This window comes from Rattus rattus, chromosome 1, assembly GCF_011064425.1.
Source record: "Rattus rattus isolate New Zealand chromosome 1, Rrattus_CSIRO_v1, whole genome shotgun sequence".
In the NCBI taxonomy this organism is placed as follows: Eukaryota; Metazoa; Chordata; class Mammalia; order Rodentia; family Muridae; genus Rattus; species Rattus rattus.
In genome coordinates this window covers 188,904,231-188,926,951 of record NC_046154.1, presented here as the reverse complement: position 1 = coordinate 188,926,951, position 22,721 = coordinate 188,904,231, and the positions used below count along the sequence as shown (strand labels likewise).

The 22,721-nt window shown below is 45.8% G+C and overlaps 1 protein-coding gene across 1 annotated transcript in view; it reads right to left on the bottom strand.

Moving 5' to 3' along the window:
* Positions 1-614: 614 nt before the first annotated feature.
* E2f7 (E2F transcription factor 7) overlaps positions 615-22,721 on the bottom strand; it is a 42,137-nt gene continuing 20,030 nt past the window's right edge. Inside the window, exons 6-13 of the mRNA XM_032912272.1 lie at positions 22,039-22,197; positions 20,613-20,747; positions 11,156-11,341; positions 10,614-10,683; positions 8,532-9,012; positions 6,861-7,116; positions 5,222-5,643; positions 615-3,248 (exon numbers count right to left, since the gene is read on the bottom strand). Coding sequence (XP_032768163.1) covers positions 3,081-3,248; positions 5,222-5,643; positions 6,861-7,116; positions 8,532-9,012; positions 10,614-10,683; positions 11,156-11,341; positions 20,613-20,747; positions 22,039-22,197 — 1,877 coding nt within the window. The 3' untranslated portion in view covers positions 615-3,080. The remainder of the gene's footprint in view (positions 3,249-5,221; positions 5,644-6,860; positions 7,117-8,531; positions 9,013-10,613; positions 10,684-11,155; positions 11,342-20,612; positions 20,748-22,038; positions 22,198-22,721) is intronic.

Sequence of the window (22,721 nt, the reverse complement as noted above, 5' to 3'; positions counted from 1 at the left end):
GCAGAGCTGGCACCTGGGCGCCATGGACAACACCCTCTGAGTCTAGAGAGTTGAGTGAACCCAGGCGTTGGAGCATGGATTACACTGAGAAAAAGCCTTTAATTAACCTTATGTGTACCAGGGGTTGAGAAGGTGGTCTCACCTTTGACCTTTTGACTGCTGTATGGAATTTCAGCTCCAAACTTCCAGTTGGACTTTAGATACAAGGCCAACAGAATGCTTCCATGCTCCTAACCTCTTCCCCCAACCCCAGCTTTCAGATCAGACTGATTCTGTGTGTGTGTGTGTGTGTGTGTGTGTGTGTGTGTGCCCGTGCGCACGCGCGTGAGAACTACAGGGAGGTCTCAGTGAAAAGATTTGAGCCTCCATGTGGCTATTGTAGCTGCTGTTAGCAGTCTTATAATAAACTGCAGAAAAGAACTCACCGGGGTCTGAGACGGCTCAGTAGGCAAAGGTAGTTGCCACTGAATCTGACCAACTGATTTGATCCCTGGGACTCACAATGTAGGGGTGAACTGACTCTTCCAAGTTGTCACCTCCCCTCCACCCACATGCCATGACACACACACACACACACACACACACACACGGTTATAAAAGCAACATAACACACATGCCTTACTAAATACATTTATTTCCATGGCTACTTTATAAAGCTTAGTACTTTTCTAAAAGGAAAGATTGGTTTACATGTAGTAGCGTTACAAGTAGATGGCCACAGATAATACAGCCATTAGGAAAGAGCAGAGCCCAAGCCCCATGACAACGAAGAAGCGACAAGCAGCAATGAAGTCAACACCTACGTAAGTCTAGCAGTGCAACAAGAGAAGCAGGAAGCAGCTTCACATCACAGCCGCTTAAGTCCAGAAATAGCACCTTGCATCGAGCAATGTAAATTCGTAGGTAGGTTCAAGTATAAGTTATATCCCCAGCTCTTGTACCGGAATGCAAGGGTTTTGGAAACCCCGGACGGCACGGTTTGAGGTAGCACGCCCCCTCAGTGCTGACTCAAAGCCCATGCCCTCCCTTATTTCTTCTTGCACTAAATGAGAAGCCACCGCTTCTCTGTCTCAGGCACTCAGGTCTAGCCGTAAAGCTTCAGAGACCGGTCTTCCGGCAGAGTCAGAAGCCACGGCGAGTGGGACCCTAATCCAGAAGTTAACTTTCGTTTCCCATGGGTGGAATTGCTTGACGCCTCCCAAGAATCGTAAATTCTCTGAGGTTAATAATGGTCAATTCACAGGGTAACTGAGTATAATAAGAAGGGATAGCAAAAGGTTAAAAATTAATGAAGGCTATCCAGGAACGAGAGAAGACAGAAGGTCTATGGGGAGATGTGCATTTCCTGACGGAAATGCTTTGTGGATCCCCTATGCTGGAGGGATCTTAAAAGCAAGCAGTGCATAGGAGACTCACTTGCTGCATGTCTGATACACTCCTGGAAAGGGGGTCACTTTCATGTTCCAGCAAGAGACCAGCAGTGTGGCTTCAGAGTCATAGACAGCATGCAATGTTTACCTAACTCAAGAAAAAAATTTTTAAAAAAAGGAACAATACCTTTTTTTCCCCAACTTTATAAGCTTAGTGTTGACGAAGAATTTGATGAAGTAGCGAATGTGTTAAACAGGCTTTACCTATCTCAAGTTTCCCAAAGCGAGTGTTGGGGGTAGTGAGGCTAAAGGCATCCTGTAGTTAATATAAAGCTACTCTGATCGGACTCCCAGAGTCTCTTAAATTAATATTTTTTATCCTTTTATATAGTATTTCACAGGGTACAAAAATACAAAGGGGAAAAGTAGCCTTATATTAAGACTAAAGTCTAAGAAGTTTAAATAGAAGACAGACTGAAAGAAGAGGAGAAAAGGAAGTAGAAGAGACGAGCGTGTGGTAACTTCAGTGTAGAACACGGGGAACCCTAGAGCAACGCGGCTCACAGAGGGCCACGTGCGCTTTGCAGAACAACTATTAGAACAACCAACGCCGTGCTCACTGTGCTGGTTCTGGGAGGACCACGGGACGTATGAATGAACACTGTTGGAAATGGACAGAATGCCCGTTCTCCTCTGGACACAGGGAAATGTGGAAAGGTAAAAGAAGATAATTGTCTATCGCTCTGTCTCCCTCTCATTGTGCTTCATAATTCAACCAAAACTCTTATCCAGGTTCCCACGGCCTCCGTTCCGCAATGTCGTCCTGATTTGTCTTATAAACGGCAGCCGTGAGAAGGCACACACCCTGGCACGCTACAGCGAACATTTAAATTAGGATACACGGGTGCAGAGTGAAGGGAGATGAGCACAAGGAGGATTTGTTTTGTTTTAAACAAACGGCAAGACCTTGTTGTTCATCGTTGCTGGAGGAACAGTCACGAGGCACCTAGACTTCAGTTTTCGTTCCCACACCTCCAGATGGGTCAGCACAGTTCATTAATGGCTAGGTGTAGCATTCACAGTTATTTTGGTCTTGACATTTATCACGTATATACATTTATCCACATTATTAATAAGCTGTAGAGTAAGTGCAGGGCAAATCATAACAACAACAACAACAACAAAAGTATAAACATTCAAGTCGCAATACCCTGAAAATAATGTTAGGATGATGTTGTAAACTTTGTGCAGTAAAGTCCCGGTGCAGGGACAGAATAAATAATACCGTAGGATTCCTCACTGAAGACGGCTTCCCGGAGCCTAAGGAAGCGGTAGCACGTTTAGGCTGCAGAGACAGCTCTCACTACAGACTTGCTCAGGGCAGGTGGAGAGGCTTAGACACCAACCCTTACCCTGGTTAAGTGCTAGGCAACCCCCCCTTCAGAAAAACCACAGCAGTCACAGAGCAATACCGCGGTGACACCGCGAACAGCCTGGATGCTAGGTGGTATTAAATGCATAATTAGTAATAATTACTTCCAGGAAAACAGATGACTCATGATATCGGGAAGTTAGCAGAACCAGTGGATTCGAGCGTGAGAGCAAGGACACCAGCTGAGGACTGGGGTGGCCCGTGTTCCACTTAGGACATTTGTCTGGGACACAGGGAATGTCAGGTACTGAAGCCACCCCACCCACTGAAGATTCAGGTTAGTCAGGCCCGCTGCTAGAGATTTCTAGTCTCCTCTGGGCTGAGCTAGTGTTCCGGGATTGGTTCCTTTCTCTTCTAAAGGCCGGATCACCGAGGCTGCCAGGAGTCTTGAAGAACGTCTCCCGATGTCTCCGTTGGATGCTCTTGGGAGTCGCTGGTGCAGGGGACTAAACAGGAGAAGCAGAAAGCAAATGATGTTTCGTGGTCCAAGATGGGAGTCTTTTCCTGCTGGGTGTCACTAAGCTGTCTGTCCCCTCATCTGTCAGCCAACCCTTAGAGCAATGCCGAGTATCTTAGGTACAGGAAAACAGCCTACCAAGATGGTCGAGGTCCAGAGGCCAGGGTCAGGGCCAGGGCCCCTGCCATCACTAGTTCTGTGATACTGGACAAATTATTCCACCTTGGTGTCCATTCGCTTCTGCATCCCCATCAGGGATGAGTAACAACTTCACAGGGCTAGAAGGATTATGTGAGAAAATTCTGGTGTTTTAGGAGATGCAAAGCAAACATGTGTGTTTGTGGTCCTTCCTGCTAGCATCCATCCTCTCTATGTGCCCTGAAATGGACGGGAGCAGGATGCTGCTAATGTTCTAGCTCCTACACTGTCCAGACTGGGGCATAACCAGCAATCACAAGGCGCTGATGGGAAGGATGCCCACACCGTGACCACATTCACAAAGTGAGCAAACTCAGGCCAGGTAAAGACCTATGTCGAGGGGGCTCAGCTCAACGCTAGACACAGACCTCTAGGGGACTACAGAGACCAAGTGTGTTAGTCAATAATCCTTCCCAGGGAAGAGCTTCCAAACTGCCTATCCTGAAATTATATACACAAGTAGCATTATAGGAGCTGAGCAAATTTTACACACACACACACACACACACACACACACACACACACACACACACACAGAGGAATATATAACATATATGTAACAACTATTAAAGAAATAGAGGCCATGGATCTAAGAATGTGGGGTACGTGTGCATACGAGAAAGGTTGAGGGAGGAAAGATGGTAAATAATGTAATTATAATTTTATTTCAAAAAATTAAAAAAAAAAACCAAAAAACCCACAACCCCAGGAGGGACAGGAGGTGCGCACAGTGTCCCACTACTAGCTGAGGAGCTACTGGCGGCTGACTGGCGGGAAAGAGAAAGGCAGCGTTCTTTAAGGTGACACTAGCTGTACTGACCACACTTTGGAGCAGGCCCCGTGCCCAGGAGTGGCTGGCCCAATACACACTGGACCGAGTGGGCTTAGAAAGACTGAGAAAGAAAACAGCGTTGGACGGGGAGGGAGGGAAAGATCTGGGAAGAGTTAGAGAAGATGAATAGAATCAAAATATAGTCTGAAATTCTTACAGGTGCAGTAAAACTATTATTTTTCCAAAGTGTACATTCAGGTAAGGGATCCGGACAAATGGCGGTGCATTTGCTTATGTGGGGCCCTAGGTTGGATTCCCAGCACTGCAAAACCAAACCAAACCAAACTGTGTCTAAAAATGAATCTGACAATTTATGTTTGCAGCAAACTTTCGAGCCTCTGAATAACGACTGAAGAGTTTCGGCCAAACAGAACGCCGTTTTTGGGGCGAGTAATTAGTGAACACTGTCTTATAAGAACTTTAAACAGATTTTTTTACTGCAGGACTACAAAAAGAACCCCACAGACAAGTGCAGAAGCGATTATGTGGGCACCAATTGTCTGTGTGTTTTATGAGTGTGTGTGTAACCTCGGCTCCAGGGGGAGTTTTACGAAACAGTGGGTGCCGAGAAGAACTCGGAGATCTGAGAGAGCAGTATTACAGCCGTGCAGTTAAATTCAGGATGGTCTTCTTAAACAGCCTAGAGAGATGAACGCCAGATCAGGGAGGCAGTCTGAGTATGAAGACCTCCTATAACAATGCCCACACGGTTCCTTCTGCTGTTGGGAAGGAGGATGCTGTTGAAAAGATGTGTCTTAAAGCATGACTTCTCTTGCCTTGGAGCCCAGTGCTTTGTGGAATAAATAGTTAACACCGGGTTCACACTGAAGCGTGAGCCAGGAAGACCTCTCCATATCGGTAAAGTGGAGGAGTGGAAAGCGAACCGTATGTAGACACACCCAGTCACGGAACAGCGGGGTCGTGCGTCTTACCTGTTCTGCCTTCACCATGGACACTGGATGTCTCATGTAACCGGGGGACTCCGGGTGGATGACACCGTGCGAGCCTGGCATCCCTGGATTCGGGTTTAGTGGGGGCTGACACCGAAGCTGAGGATCTGCGGGAGGGAGGGTGGATGACTTTGGATTGACCATGGCTGCCGGACTGATGAGAAGATGGGAGGCCGATGCCAGGGTGGACAAGCCGAAGTTCATGGGTCCGGTGTTTGGGAGAGTGCCGGGAGCTGAAGAGATGGGCCCGGGTATTGCGGGAGAATAGAGAACTGGAAAGGGGCCCAAGCCTGGAGACGGTAAGAACATGCAGGGCACACCGAAGGACGGCATCGCAGCCGACGATGGTGCCACCGCATGGGGGGTTTGACCGCCCGGTAAGAGCATGTTAAAACCATTTAAACCTGAAAGAGAAGGAGAACAAGATGAAAACCACAATACAGGGCTCCATGCACAGTTACATCTCATGGCTCCCCCAGTGGAGTCCATGATGCATCAGTGACTGAGGGCACCTCCTCCCTGTAGATGGCGAACACTCTTGCTGTGCTCCTGCAGCTGCTGCGGCTACATCACACAGCGGGCAAAACTGTGTGTCAGCATTTACCTGCAAGGTCTTTCCCTGTGTGGTCCTAGCTGCCCTGGGACTCACTCTGTAGACCAGCAGTGGTTTGAACAGATGTGGTCCACATACAGTCTTGCGTTTGAATGCTTGTTCCACAGGGAGCGGCACTATTAGGAGGTGTGGCCTTGTTGGAGGAAATGTGTCACTATGGTGTTGGGCTTTGAGGTCTCCTATGCCCCAGCTGTGCCTATCTGTGTCTGCCTGCTTGCTGCCAAGCATCCCGCCGTGCTAATGGACTAAACCTCTCAAACTGTAAGCCAGCCCAAAATCATTTTTTTTTCATAAATAAGAGTTGTTCTGGTTACATTGTCCCTTCAAAGCAATAAAACGCTAGCTAAGGCTGGCCTAGACTCGCAGCGATCTGCCTGTCTCTGCCTCCCAGGTGCTGGGATAAAAGGGTGGGTGTGTTGTCACCACCTGGCTGCATGCAGGGTCTTGAGGTCAATGCCTGTGGAGAATTCTTTTTATTTTACTTTTTCTCTGTGGTTGTGTGCATCCGTGTGGGAATGCAGACACACACAAGGACATAAGAGGAACACTTTGAATGCTGTGTCCACTGTGAGTCAGGGGCTCCTGTTCTTAATGCTCGGCTGTGCATAATCACTGACACACTCAAACTAGCATCCTGAGCCAGCAACAGATTCGCTTGAATCAGTCAAACAATAACCCTTTAAATGTGCAGTTTCTACATCAGATAAAGTGCAATGCGCAAAAAAAAACAAAATAACAAAAAAACCTCCACAAACAACAAAATAAAAAACAAAATAAAACAACCCAAATAAAACAAACAAAACCCAAAAAACCCCACCATCTACCCCATGCATTTTATCTCCTCCGTAGTTCGTGAATGGAGACCGGCAATCTCACCCTTCACTTACAGAGGCTTTGAGTGAGGCAGGTATAATAAATACATCAAGAAACTTCTCTCTCTGGTCAAGTGACCCCGGCAAAGATGTCAGCCCAGTGCACAATTCGAGGAACGCCTCAGGAACCCCTTACCTGCGGGAGACTGAACATACAGATACTGCAGCAGGGAGGGGTCTTTGGTGATCTCGTTGTCGTTGGAGGACTTTTCAGTGTCTGGATTTCTTGATGGGTTTCCACATTCAGAAGCAACGAAGCCGTTTGGGACAGCCTTTCCGGAAGCATCTTCTGCAGCAGGGAGCTGACCCTTGACACAGGGATCTTCCAGGGGTGTAGCTCTCCCATTTCCCGTGGTCACAGGAAAGGCGAGGTCTGTGGAATTTGAGGGTTTCTAAGGACAACCAAACCAGAAAGCAGAAAAGCCAAGTAAAAATTCCAGTAATCAATTTTAGAAGAGTTTTCTTAAATTATCTACTGCACAGACAAGAGAACAGCCGTGTGTCATTTGGATTCATGGCTCAGTTGTTTTGATTCTATTTATAGGTACAGTAGAGAACGGGTGTATATGTATGTGTAGGCTTATGACACCTAAATATAGACATGATGGAGATTCTGGTGATGCCAATTTGGCCATGGCATTCAGACTATGAAGGAGAAGCCCCTGTGTTGGTAACCCATTAGGAGCGTTGGGGCTGTAATCTCTCTCCTAGGGTTCTATTGCTGACCCTGGGTCAATTTGTAACAATGAAAATACATCCTGCCTATCAGATAACAATTCATAACAGTAGCAAAATTACTGCTACAAAGTAGCAACAACAATAATTTTATGGCTGGGGGTCACAACAACATGAACTGTATTAAAGGGTCGGAGCATTAGAAAGGCCAAGAATCACTGTTTTAGGGTCTTCTAAGAGATGTGGGCTAGCCCAGAGACGCCTTGGTGTCTGACACACGTGCTTGGCAAGGCTTGCACGTTTTTCTCTTCTCCTTCAGTTTATAAATAAACATTGAATTTACTTTTCCCTAAGTTTGTTCTTTGACAATTTCCCACTTGTACTCAATGTACCCTGGTTGCTCTGAGGCACCTCCCCGTGCTTGTCTCTCTCTCCACTGTTACCAAGCCTACCGGCTCCTTACACATCTGATCTGAAATGCTGGCCTGTATATAAAATCAGAAAAACCCATTCTGGCAAGAGGAAGGCAGAGTCATTATTTTTTTTTAAGTAATGAGACTATTAATTAATGGAGTAATTTCCATGCCATGTGCCTCTGGCCTACCCAGACCCAATATAAGTTCTGTGAGGAAAGCACTCTGGTGCCTCTCAGTCTCTTTTGGTCTTTTTGTTCTGTAGCTAAGGAACCAGGATCTCTGGGCGGTGAAGAGAGCCCAGTCTAGTCTCAGCCCTCACGAGGCAGCCACAGTCCTGGCTCAGGACCCCACTGGTTCCAGGGCCTAAACGATTAATGTTTCCAAACTTTTTTTTAAGTTCATAAAGACTGAGAAGAAATATACAAATATGTTAGCAGTGACTGCTACTCTGACCTAACAGGCAAGCCTTTTTCTTCTATATACGTTTTGGGGGGCATTTTATAAGTGTGATTTTTTTCTAAGTAAAAATCATCTTTCTTATAGTATTATTTTATGACAAGATTATTTTGGGAAAGCCAGTCTAGTGCTCCATGAAATATATGAGGAACACTTGAAAATATAGTCCTATTCCAGGCTATACCTCTTGGGAACATGTGACCTCATCAAACTCAGAGCAAACGAGAGGGCACCAGATACATTCACTCACACTCCCTTACCTTGGGCATAACTAGGGATAAGGGGCTGTCTTCAAATTCCCGACTTTGCCTTTTCACAGCAGGCTCATCATCCTCCAGAGGATTCCTCTCCTCACACAGGCGCTTCTGAGCAGTGGGTGCCAGGGACAGGTCAGCTGGGACATCGGAGCCACTACCATCATCCTCTGACCTTGACTCTGGGGACAGTGCCTCCTGCACACTCCCGTATAGCATGAAGAGTGACGTGGAGGGCACGTATACCAGGGGCTGGCTGGCAAGCAGAGCTGACTTTAAGCTCTCTGCATCCGAGGCTGGAGAAGGAACGGGGACACCTACTTGTCCGTTTAGACCATTCTGTGCGGAGAAGGCCTGCAAATCTGTCTGCGCGGCAGAAAATACTGGCTGGGCTAAAGGCTTAACACAGTATTCGGAGTCAACAGGGAGGGTAGAGTCCAAGACACTTGCTGGAGGTGCAGCTCTCTTATTGACAAAGGCTTCCCCCCTGAAATAAAAGGATACGATGAGCATCACCAAGTCTCCGAACACTGCCACAGCTCCTGATTCTAAGCTATTCAAGTCAGAAGTGACCCAAGACTGCTCAGATGATGTTCAAATGCCCTCCCTTGAACCCAGAGGAGGACCAGGTGACTGCAGTGGGTGGCTAGGGATGACATGAGGTGCCAATGTGCAAGAGATGTTGGGGCTCTCAGGTGGCTGACACTGGCTCTTCCGCAGCTATTGGTTTTGAATTAGATTAACGTCTGGTAACAGAGGATGTGGATTTCTGTGGGCTGCAGATGATCAGGCACACTTTACCCAGGGTCGGTTTTGCAAAGATGAGTTGTTCTCTCCAACTTTAGCAAAGATGAGGAGTTCTCTGCCTCCCTAGGCAGGAACTGAGCTCTGAAAGTCACCAGGCTGCAGCAAGTCCATCTACCACTAACGTGTTCGCCAGCCTTGGCTGTCAACCCCTCCCTCTCTACCAGAAAGCTCACCATGACCCGATCCTTTATGCCATCGAATGCCTCTGACTACTAAGTCACCGTCTTTCAGTCCATCGTTGTCTTTCTGTGTTTAGCTGACACGGCTCAGATCCGTGCCATGGTGGATGGAAGCCGTCTCTGCTTCCTACCCTAACTACTAACCTCGGCCAGGAGGATCTTCTTACGGAACCCACATTAGTCCTTACTGTGTGTCTGATACATACAAACCCTCTTGATTGTCAACACTTTGCCAGTTGGAGCCTTACTCAGACACCTCCTTTATATTTATATTTTGTGAGAGACTTTTAAAACTATTGTTATACATGTGTGTGAGTACAGGTATCATGGTGCGCGTGTGAAGGTCAGAGGGCAACTTCTGGGAACCGGGGACTGAACTTGGGTCATCAGACTTGGTGATAATAGCCTTTATCCTCACGATGCCCACTGAAATGCTTCTTACTTATGATATTTCTTTTAACTCTATCCGGACAAATGGCAGCCACACTAATGAGCATTTTGTCTCTCCTTAGCCCCGCTGCACGCATGGTCTGTTTCTTCCTACATGCCTGCCGTTTTATCTCTCATCCCCTCTTTAGTGCTCTATGACCCTAAGATGCCTTTGAAATCGAATCCCACATTTAACTCAGAGGGGGTTCTGATCAGCTACCCCGGTGAGCTATGTGAACCTGGACCACTTACTCAACGTCTCGGGATTCTAGTTTCTTTTCTCTCTAATGAGGATAAATATCCCCGCCTCTGAGAAGACTGCAGGTATAGAGGGTAATAAACATGGAGGCTGCTGGAAAAGCACCTGGTGTTTACTAGACAACTGAGCTACGGTGATGAGAAAGTAAGGTTAGTACTTGTGAGTTCTCAGTGTATCCGTCTCTTCCATTTTGCTTCCTTGAGCTACAGTAGCTGGGGCAGGGGAACAGTTTTCAGGCATTTGTGTCCTATTATCTCAGGGTTGGGCACACAGGGAAAGATGTATCACTCACTCCTTCATAAGAAGAGTGGCTTAAAAAAAAATCCATTTTTGCGGTGGCTCAACGTCAATATGGCCAAAATTAACACCAAGAAATAGAAGAGAACACACTCTGGGTTCTTGAAGACTACTTACTGCGAACTGTCTTCTACTTTCTGTCTGTAGATGGCGGCCAGACTTCCAATTTCCAGGGAATAGGCTGACCCTGGAAGGGAACGTGAAGGTCAGCAAATAGACAGGGCCTTACATGCGCGGATGCACACAACAGAGACCATTCCTCGCAGCTCAGGGCTTATGAAGGCTACCCCACATTTGTTCTGGTTTTGTTTCAAAAAGGGTAATTGCCAGACGTCAGCTGTTAATGACGATTCCAGGTTTCATTAAGAATACGCAAGAAAGCGAAACAAGTCTTGTTTCCCAAGTCATAAACATCTGTGACATATCGAGGAGGCCAAGCATACCAAGCCAATTGATCAAGGCTGACTGGATCAATTTCAGGCGTGGGGCTATGCTCGCACACTGTGAAGTCAGCATGTCTTTTGCAGCCAATAATGGTTTGACTTCAGGCAAGTGAAAAATTGGTGGTTAAAAAAAAAATGGCCTGGTCCAGAGAGATAATTTGAAAATGCCTGCATATTGCTAAGGCTACTCCTCCATGGCAACCAAGGGGCAGATACCTTGTTTTCCTCCCTGTGGGCTGCTGGGCTCGGAGCTCACTTTTCTCTGTATCTTCTCAGATGTCTGAACCGTGTTAAAGGAACCGTACCGCGCCAGCCTCTCTTTTGCACACACTCGAATCTGACCATATGTCTCCTTCTTCAGTTCCGGTAAGACAGATGCAGAGACGTCCAAGAGTTCTTCATCTAGAGAGAGAGAGAGAGAGAGAGAGAGAGAGAGAGAGAGAGAGAGAGAGAGAGAGAGAGAGAGAGAGAAGGCTGCAGAGCTGCTACACAGCCACAACCCACAACCTTTGGTCATTCTCATCTCTCTAAGGGACGCTTCCAGGGCGCTGGTTAGGGGCCCTGGCTGCTTTCCCAGGTTCTGTTCCCACATGGCCCCTCACAACTGTCTGTAACTCTAGGTTCAGGGGACCTGACACCCCCACACAGACATTCATGCATCACTGCATATAAAACAAAGATAAATAAATTTAAGAAAGAAATGGCTTTGAACTTAAAATTGAAATAGTTATCCTATTTAAAAAACAATTTAATGAGCTATCTCAAGCCCTCATTTCTTTCCATGCAGTAGAAAAAGGAAAGCAGCTAACTATAAAATGAAAGTGAACCCATATGTATCCTAAAATTATTCCAACTGCAACCAAAGTGGGGCAAGATGTTCTTCAACCCGAATTAGAACAGGCCTGGCATTTTGATGCTCCGTTAGGGCCCAACAGCAAAGGAAACCTGACCGTGTTCAGCTCCACACACGTATTTTGAGATTCACTTTCAAGATGAATCGAGATCAGCCTCTTGCTGAAGCAATGCATAAACGAGTCTCAATTCCCTACTCTGCCTTTTCCTTTCTTTCTGACGCAGGTAGAGGCCTGGTTACCAAGTGACCAAAGTACTAAGGCCAGCAGCCCTCAGGGCTGAAGCTGGGCATGGAGACCATTTAATGCTTCCGGGTGCCAGTGTGAAGTCAAGCTGGAAAGTTCTATAACTTGGGCAGCCATCCCTGGGGTCCGGATCGTCATTCCCGCCTTGCCTGTTTATTCTTATAAAGCGCAAAGCGCACATATTTTAATTATAAGTCTGATTTAACACGCTGAAGAGTCCAGCTGGCCTTTCAGAGTGCACTTTCACCTCATACAGCTTTGAAACCGAATGAGAAAGAAATCTTTACGGCTTTCGCTTTCCCATAACAAAAGCCCAAATACATGTTCCTTTTATAAAATCAGAAAATAAAACAAAAGAACAAAAAAATGGGTCAAGCCAGTCTCACGGACCATATTGGCCTGCTCTCCTCAATCAAGTAAACCCGAGCAGAAACAGATACATTGTGGCTTTTAGGATCTGGGAGGACAGCCACTCCTTAAAGCAGAAATAAAACCAGGCGAGCTTTGCCTGCCCTAACTGAACTGCCCGGAGGATGTTTCTAGGTTGGGGTGAAGGAACCTGATAGTTTCCCGGAGCCGAGGACGCAGCTGGGAGAACTAATGCATTATGGCATCTGGAGTTCACAGGGCACGGCTGAAGAGGACAAACATGAGACAGAATGCCTGGGGCCTGGGAAGGGCTCCTCAGGCGCTCAGTGTGGTGTGAGAAGTCAGAACAGTATGTGAGGTCAGGGAAGGAAGCACTGGGAAGGGAGAGCTCCTGTAGCTCACACAGGGCAGGCAGAGTAGGAAAATCTCACCACACGGCGGGGGAGGGGGCATTGTTGACTAAATGTCACTGCCTCAGCAGCGGGAAAGGGGTCGAGTCTCCTGTTCACACATGCTGCGTTTTCTCTCTTTATCTGATGACAGACAGGTTGATACCAGTTCGGCTGTTGTGAACAGTGCTGGAACCTTGAGCGCAGGACTCTCCTCAGCACACTGGTCTCAGTCCCAATGGCTACTAGTGGGACTGGCGGACGACCGGTAGCTTCGTCTCTCACTTCTGAGGGACCCCCGTGTTGCGTCCCACTATGGCTTAGACTACTTGGCAATCCTTGTAATGATAAGGCTTCCGCTTTCTCCATATCCAAAGTGTGCATTTGGTCTTTTGGATATACAGTCATTTAACTCGAGCGAGACATTTCCCTGTGGCTTTGACTTCCATTTCCCATGTGACTAAAGGATGCTCAGACAGATAACTGTTTTTTTTTTTTCCCCATCCCTCAGACCTGTTGTTTGAATTTTATAGTCTGGAAATTATTTCCTTGCCAGATAGTTAACAACGATCTCCTCCATTCTGTAGAGTGCTTCTTCACTGTTTGCTGTATCGAGGTTTTTTTGGTTTGACATACTCTTATTTTCCAATGTTATTTATTGACTATGCTTTTAGGATTGTACTAAATTAATGCCCTAAAGCATTTTACCTGTTGTTTTCTAGAAGAATTATGGCTTAACAGCACACTTTTTGTGTGTCTGTGTGTGTGTGTGTGTGTGTGTGTGTGTGTGTGTGTGTGTGTGTGTGAGATGGGGCTCCAGAGTCTTTGTTAGCATTTTCTTGGCACCGTTTATTGAAGAGACTCTTGTCACTTTTGTCAAAAATTAGTTGGCTGTAAACAGGACTTACTTCTTGGTCTGCTATTCTGCTACGCTGATTAGCAAGCAGAGCTGTTCTGTTTGGATGCTCTAGCTCTCAGCTCTAGCATGTTCTGGAGTCAAGGACTACCATCCTGTCTGGGTCTCTACTCTGCAGTAAGGATCTGAAGTTTAATATTGTAACCCTTCTGGTTTGCTGGTTTTGGCTCAGAATTTATTTTTTCATTTTGTTTTTGGTGTCTATGTAGTCTTGCCACCCTTGAATTTAATATGTAGACCAAGCTGGCCTAGAATTCACAAAGATCCACTTGTGTCTGTTTCCCAAGTACTGGGATTACAATTTTGAGAAGTTGTGGTCCATTCATTTCCCCAGGATGCTGTTTCTGTTGTAGATAATCCACCCTTTTGTGAAATTTGCTTGTAGGCATTTTATCTGTGGCGAATAGGATTGCTTCCCTGACTTCTTTCTTGTTACCGTTGTGGGCAAACATAACCCATCTTTGTCTGTTGGTCTGTATTCTGCAATCTATCTGAATCCACTTGTTGCTTCTAACAGGTTTGGTGGTGTCTAGTTTTTTTCTCTACATAAAGTCATGCTGCTTGGAAATTGGCCATTTCACTATTCCTTTCTTTCCAACTTATGTCTGTCTCAGTCCTGATGGTCTTAAGACTTCCAGTGCTATGCCGGGCAAGAATGGTGGAAGACCTGAGACGGTAGCTAACATCTCTCTCTACTTCTGTTCAGCTCTTCTCTGGCTTTTACTTGTCTCATTAAGCTGTTTATTTGAAACTTGTTTTTGCTAAATACAGGCATGTAATTGTTATAAACCCCCTTCTTGTTACTTCTGCTCCGTCCCACAGATTTTCATATTGTACTTAATTTCCATTTTTTTTTCAGTTTAAATATCCCCTTTGATCTTTTCATTGATGGAATATCAAGGGAGTATTGTCTAATTTCAACGCATTTGTACAACTTACAAAGTTCTTTTGTTGGCTTCTAGTTTGATTCCTTTGTGGTCAAAGGCACTATATCAATTTATTAGATATTTATTTATTTATTTATATTGTTGAGCCTTGCTTTGTGGGTGGCACGTGATCTTAGAGAAGGTTCCTCATGTTGATGCAAACGTGTACTTCACAGTTCTCAGATGAAATGTGCTCTGAGTGTGTCTGTCTGTCTGGTTACTCTAACAGTAGAGTTTCGTTTGGATGTTTTTTCATCAATACTGAAAATCTGGCTGACCCACCCATTGCACTGAGGTCTCCACTGTTCATTCATTTCTTGAAAGACAGTCTCTCTATGTAGCCCTGGCTGGCCTGAAACCGACCTTGTAGACCAGGGTAGCTTCGAACTCACAGAGATCATCTGTTTTTGCCTCTGAAATGCGGGGCTTAACACCACCCGCCATTACTGTTGCCTCGCCGCCCATCTCTCCCTTGAAATCTAACGATGTTGGTTTTCTGTACTTGGGTACTTTAGTAATGTGTGTATACATAAACATTGACTTTTCTGGTTGGATTGATCCTTTAATGATTAAACATCCATTGGGTCTTTTTCCATTTGTCATACAAAGCTCATTTTATCTGATGTAAAGATGCAGCTACTCCTCCTTTCAGTGCCCATCTGCATGGCCTTTCTCCTCCTCTTCTTTGTTCTTCATTGTGTAGGTGAAGAGACCTGCATCTTGATAGGGGGTGTCATTCGTGTGCATCCCCTGTCATCGCTGACGAGACATACGTTGATCAATCTGTTCATTATCTGGTTGTTCTGAGCATCTTTCTCTCTTCCTCTCTTATTTCTATGTCAATAAGGTTGGACTCTGTCTTTTGTGGAACTATTCTGCTAGCATGTTTTATTTTCTCGTGGTATAGTTATCCTTTTGCTCCTGGTGTTAAGACTGCTTTAGTCATTTCAAAGTTATCCTTATTTTACAATTGTGTGTGTGTGTGTATGTGTGTATGTGTATGTGCATGTGTGTGTATGTGTATGTGCATGTGTGTGTATGTGTGTGTATGTATGTATGTGTATGTGTGTATATGTATGTGTGTATGTGTATGTGTGTATGTATGTGTGTGTATATATGTGTGTATGTGTGTGTATATATGTGTGTATGTGTGCGTATGTATGGGTATATGTATGTGTATATGTGTGTGTGTATGTGTGTGTGTGTGTGTGTGTGTGTGTGTGTGTGTGTGTGTGTGTGTGTGTGTGTGTTTCTATGGCAGCAAGCGTATTTACCTGCTGAGTCACCTCACCGGCCTGAGGATTTTCTTACAAGTCTACAAGGCTGTTCCGGTGGGGGGAAATTTAATCAGGTTTTGCTTTGTCTTAGGAAAGATTTTAGCCTCATTTCTCAAGGATTACTCTCCTGGAGATTGTATTCTCTGCTAACATTTCCCCCCTTTATTGTGTATGCGATTGGTCATTGGCATTCATGTAGGGGAGTGTGCCTGAGAGCATGGCTGCCAGAAGGCACCGGATCCCTTGGAGCTGGGGTTAAAGGTGTTTGCTGTGGAGGTGTGGGTATCCCAAATGGTTCTCACAGTCATGCAGCAAGCGCTCTTATCCACTGAGTTTTTAGGACGTCCACTCTCTCTTTTAGGACTCTGACTACATCACGGCATTCTCCCCTGGTGTAAGGCCATGGTTGAGAGGTGGGCTGGTCCAGTGAGAATACCACTTGTGTGCTTTTGGATCTAATAATGACACGCCCGAGGGGCGGGCGCTTCTGTTGTCGGGTCTCTTAGATTTTGTGCGTGTGCCTGAGTGCTTCTTGAGATTGGATTTCTCCATCGTTCCCAAGACTTGAGAACTTCACGGCACTTTCTACAGCGGTGTTGGATCCCCGGACCCTTCCCTTCTGAGTAACGCCATATGAATGCTTGCTTACTTCTACTTGAGTAAGTCTCAAAGGCATGGAGTTCTTCTCTCTTCATTTTTCTTTGTATTTAACCTGCCTGTTCAAAGGATGTCAAGTTCAGAAATTTTTTCTGTGTAATCTATTCTGTTGCCCAGCCTCTTGACTTTTTTTTTTAATTGTTACTTGGCTCAAAGATTCTCTTTGGTTTTTACTTGATCTCCTGATCCTTGCTAAGTTCCTTACATGCACAATCTAGTTTCCCAATTCCATTGAATCGTCCGTATACTTTCATAGCTCATTAAATTTCTTGGAATTATACTTTTGAATTCTGTCAGGTAATTAAGTTCCTTCTCTTTGGAGTCCATTGCTGAATTTACTATGTGGTTCCATTACATTTAAAAAAATGTTCCTTGTGTGTTGACTTGGATGTCTGTCCAGCTGGCGGAACCACTGACTACCAGTTTTACAGGGTGGTTTTTACAGTAAGGCTTTTTCCTGGCAACATGTCCAATGGCGGACAGGCTGTTCAGCTGAGGCTCCGGGCAGATGTTTTAGTCATGCACCTTCTTCAGCTGTAATCAACACTTGCAACATACGTGGGTGTCTTAGAGGTTCACACTGCAGGGCATGTAGAACATACTGCCAGTTGAGAAGTGGCTATCTCAGGGGAAGTGTGTTTGCTGGCAGCTCTGCGGTGTATCTGGATGTGGGATGCCCGTCCATTCTGTTACAGAGGCAATGCTGTCCCGAGAGTCAGATGAGTGCGGGAGAGCATGCTCAGGAGCAAGGTGCCTGCTAATATTTGAGCGCTGCAAACAAGTGGAACTTGTCGCGGCTCCTGTGAACGTCTGAGGGATGCACGGGTGAATTCTCAGGCTTCTGGAAGCTAATATACTCAAGGCCAGCTGTCTGGCAGGTTCCTGGTCTGAAAATAGGTGGGTAAGGGTCCAGACTGCTTCGTAGAGCTTCCTTGGGAGGAAACTGAGAAGAGTTTGTCTAGTTGATACTTGGGGCCAGAAGTAGGGCCACAGAACTGGTTTCCAGAAGTCTCAGTGGATTGGTAGCTGCTTTTAAGGTCATGGAGGGGTGGGCCACTCTTTCCAGCGGGGCCTCTGTAGGTCAAACTTCCCAAAGATTTCCTAGTACTGTGCCACTGTGGGCCTCAGCCACCAGCTGGTTGCTGGGATGCTGGTTCTAGCTAGGGTGGGCTGACATGAATGGTCAGGTGGTTCTGGGGCAACAGGAAGTTAGGAAGAGCCACCGGTTACACAGGGACCGCTGTAAATTGAGCAGCTACTCAGGGTGGGTTGCCCAGGGAACTTCTTGAGATGAGGAGGGCTGCCAGGCTGGTTCACAAGGCTGAGCTGGCTCAATTATTTAGGAATAACATCCTGGCCACATGAACTGAATTTCAAGATGGCGGGCTCTTTCCTAGGCCTTGCAGGTATCTTTTAAGTGGTCCTCACGCTCATTCTCCCTTGATCAGCAGTTCTCAACTTGTGGGTCTGGACCCCTTCGGGTCAGTTGTGACAAAGAAAATACATCTTGCGTATCGGGCATCCATGTTACGATTCGTAACAGTAGCAAAATTATAGTTATGAAGTAGCAATGAAAATCACTTTATGGGTGGTAACCACAACATGAGGATGTCTAGAGTGAGTCATCTTGCTGTTGTCCCTCTAGGGAGCCATTTTAAGTAGCAGAGTCACTGACAAAAAAGTACAGGTATGTGACACATGACACTAAAGACCGTGAGGCTGAAACAAGAAGCCTTCCTTGTACAACCACATCTAGGAATGAGTCTACTGGAACGACCCCCTTTGTTGTTGTTTTGCATATATGCAAATTACCACAAAGGCCACAAACACCCATTTTTGAATAATAAATACATTTCAATGGCATGTGGATTTACACAGATGGAATCCATAAGTGATGGAGATCGACTTAATGTAATTCACTTACAGTCCAAGAATTATACACGCAGACCCTGAGTGTGTATCCTAGAAGCAGAGCATCGAGGGACGAGCCGGCAGGGAGTGGATGAAGGGAGGCACCACTTGTGAGGAAGCTACCTTCATTATGTAACCCAGTTACATGCTCAAAACTTATTAAACTCTGTGCTACATATTGCACCCCAGTGATACTCCAATAAAATTAAAAAGAAAACACCCACATACAATAAACTGTTCTATCTGCGAGAGGGAAGGAGACAGTCATGTGAGAATCTTAAGGGGCGAGGAAGATATTAAAGACTTTCTAAGAGAGGTCACTGGGTGATGATACAATCAGTAATGGAGCTGGAGAACACAGAAGAAGTAATATAGGTAACTGAAGGATAGGGAATGTTCAGTTCACCGTTCCTGACCTGATTCTAAGTCACTGAACCGGAACAGGGTTCCAGCAGCTGTGGTCTCATAGGCTGTGCAGGAATCTGAACCCCTTGGCTTCTTGTCAGAACCTCACGTCTTTACTGATCTGATTGGCTCAATGGCATCACCACGCTGCAGTCTTTCTCCTCTGTAATCTCTCTGCTCAAAGACTCCTTGTCGCTTCTATTATAGTGAGGATGAATTCTTGGCTTGCCTTTAGAGGCCGTCTTAAAGTGTGTTCCCAGCTCATTGTATGTGACCTCATTGTCTACCCTATGTTCTCTACGTAAATCAGGATGGGAATCTCCCCAATGTGGACCAGATTTATCCCTAAATATGCTATTCTTCAAATTTACCAAAATCGAGTCCAACTAATCTTAATTTGTATGATCTGAATTGCTACAGAGCCAGTACCACCTTCCTAGAACTTGACTGCTTTCTAACTTCCAAACTGGTGCTAATTTTGTGCCTTTGACAAAACTTCAGCGGGTGACACAAAAGATGGATCTGCCCTCCGGTGTGCAGGGCAAGGGTAATACGAATACCAATTTCTATGCTGCAGCTGTCTAGGGCAGGTGCTCTTTACTCTAGGTGACCGGGAAAACATTACGGGGTTGGTATTTGAGCCAGATATCGGGTAGGACAACATATCCACGTGTCACGGGATGCTTGGGTCAGGTGTAGCGTTTATGTAGCACTGCTCCCATACGATTGTATTGCCTAGTGACCTTTTGGGTGTGGGTAGACTCCATATTTACATAAGGATGAAAGTGCTTAGTGCCACATATCCCAGAATGCATGCCAACTATTTTAAATGCAAGGGAGAAGGTTTCACAGGTGAAGGTACTGAAGCAGGACAATGATGGCGCCTTCTATTTTATGTGTGCATGGACTACCCAGCAGAGCTTAAATCTCTCATGACATGTGGAACGGTGCTGGCCTGCAGTCCACTCAGTAGTTACACTTGGTTTTTCTTTCTTCTTTTTTTTTTTTTATGATCTAGACTCTAATGTTATCAGGGATGCAGAGAGCTAGCTATATCTTTTATAAATCCTATTTATGTGACACAAATTTATGCCACTAATGCCAACACTGAAATGGTAAAATGACCCTTTCTTACAGGCTTGTTGAACCCAGGTAGCAGAGCCACACGTGAAGCTCCTTTCACAGAAGACCCAGCCCCCAATGGCCTAGATATTAACTGTGCAATAAACACAAGGTAATATCTCTGATTATAGTTTAGCAAAATTATGGTGTATTTAACCTTTTAACTAAATTACATAAAAGGTAGTCACTACGTCCCTGCTAGATTTAGAAGCTACCTGCCTTATGTCATGCTAGTTTTGAATAATTGATTGTAGCCTTTTCATGTTATTTGGGATTTCCCCATAAAAACGATGGTTTCTTTTGCCTATGTGGAAATAACCCAGGTTCAGAAGTGTCACTTCAGACCTTCAGTCCTAAACTTTCAGGGAAAAGTTCCAGAGCCTAATAAAAACCTGTATAAATAGGAAGATTTTAACAGTTACAGAAACCCATGTTCTAAGCTTCTAGTGTTTTCCTTTCTGATGTGTATGTGGCAACCTGCACCTATGTTTTCTGGAGAGTAATTACTGTTATAAGAATGAGGTCACTAGTCTAACATTCCATGTGACATGGAGAATGGGAAAAGGACATACGGGAAGTCCTTATTAAAATCGCATCTCCTTACCAATGGAGCTGAAGTCCACGGGCCCGATCCATTTGAAGGCTGGTTTGCGGCCTCGCTCTTCTGTCACGTGAACTTTCTTTATCAGAGCCAAGCTGGTCAGCACATTGGCTATGTCATAGAGCCTCCGTACCTTTGCTTGAAGATATAAAACACAACTACGGTCATGCCACGGGTAATGCCGTCACATTTTAATTTATGTGACAGGGACCATCCCCTGGCTACCACATAAACCTTCTGGGGGACAGGTAGTATGAGATTAGTGGCTCTGTCATGATGCCACTCAAGATCTTTGTACCTGATGCCTCTGCAGACACACAAGACGTAAGGAGAAGGCAATGTGTCCTTCCCCTCCCACAACTTTGCATCTCAAGAATCCTCTGCTGATAAGCAGGGGGCTCCATAATAGCAAAACTACGGGGGACACAGGCTACGACTGAAGGCTTAGTGACTGTAACTCTGGTATGTGGGCAGCAAACGCTTGTCCTGTGTGTCCCCCAGCCCAAGGTAGTGGCACCTGCCCTGTGAAAATGACAGGGATTCCCCGGGGAACCAGTGAAGCCACACTCCTGGGTACACAGAATGGCCAAGGTTCAAGGTCATGACGTACAGTTGTGAAAAACAACAGCTGCCCACCTAAAACCCTAGCCAAGGGGGAGACGTCTGAGGGGCATCTGAACGCATTCTGGAAAAACCACTGGGAACTGCATGTATGAAAGTGGGGAGACATGGAAAGACAGAGAAGGTGTGTTAAAAAAAAGCAGGACAAGACAGTGTGCCTACTTTTCTACTCAAGATATGAATAAAGGGTCAGATGTCCACTTGACGGCAGGGCCTGCCAGGGCTGGACTTAATCTTAGCATTCCACCCACAAGGTGGTTATTTTTCCAGCAAAAACCAAAAGGCAATTGGAGAGTTCACCTTGGCACGGACCCTTCAGGAACGCTCTCAGGGCAAGGAAGTTGCGTGGGTAGGACACCAAGACTCTCTCCTTTCTAAGAGCAGCCCTGTACCCTCCCAGACCCCAACCCTGAGCATTCCTCTCCTGCTTACCTGTAGACAACTTTCATCTCCACCCTTCAGAGAAGTAGGCGGGGGATGGGGAAGAAAGGGGAAAGAACACTCAGACAGTCTGCTTGGATGTAGTGTCAGCATAGAGAAATGCACAGCCATCACACCCTCCCTGGCCTGGGCTCTCGGGGTGCATTCTGCCTCCTTGTCCACTGTAATCTCAGGGGGTGGGGGGCTTCTGACTTGGGTTTGGCAGGGTTCTATTATATGATTGACCTCTAAAAGCACAGAAGGCTTTTATGAGCACAAGGAATACATTTCTTCAATACCAGCACCATCAATAAAAACCCTCTCTGTACACATTTATTCGCAGTCTTCTCTCTTTGTTCTGATACGTGGATTAGGTGAAAGCTCTTACTTTTGAATTTACTGTGGTCCGGGGTATCTTGGCTTTCTTCTATGAGGATTTTGGCAGCTACATCCAGGGTAACAATCTTGGTTTTAGAGACGAGGAACAGCATGACAAACTTCTGGCTCATAATTCTTAGAGATTTATCTTTTCGACTGTTTGCAGATGCTAAAAAGGGGGAAAAAATATCACCGCAACATGAATTACCACAAGAAAGACCTTGCTACTAGTTTTCCAGAGCCACCTCGCCCCGCCAGCACATGGAAGGAGCATCCAGGAATAGGCAGAAGCCTACTGGATGCACATCACAGAAATAAGCCCATAAAGAAGTCGGAAGGATTTTCCTGCCTCTTGTAAAACGACTATGGAAGGTGCAGACTCCAAGATGGGGATTTTCTACTGCTTGTAACACTTCATACTTACATCACGTGAGAGAAGCCACATGGCAGTTTCCCTTAAGCAACTTTTTGAAAAGATTAATGCAGACAGATGAGAGGAGAGGGCTAGGGCTCAGTTGTTCTTTCAAAAGAACTCCATTTGTGTGTATGGTTGATGCACTCACATGTGGAGGCCGGGGTCGACCTGTCGTATTTCAATTGCTTATCCGTCTTACTTTTTGAGACAGTCTCACAGAACCTGGAGCTCGCTGATACAGCTAGACCGGCAAGTCAGAGCCCCAGGGGTCCTCTTAT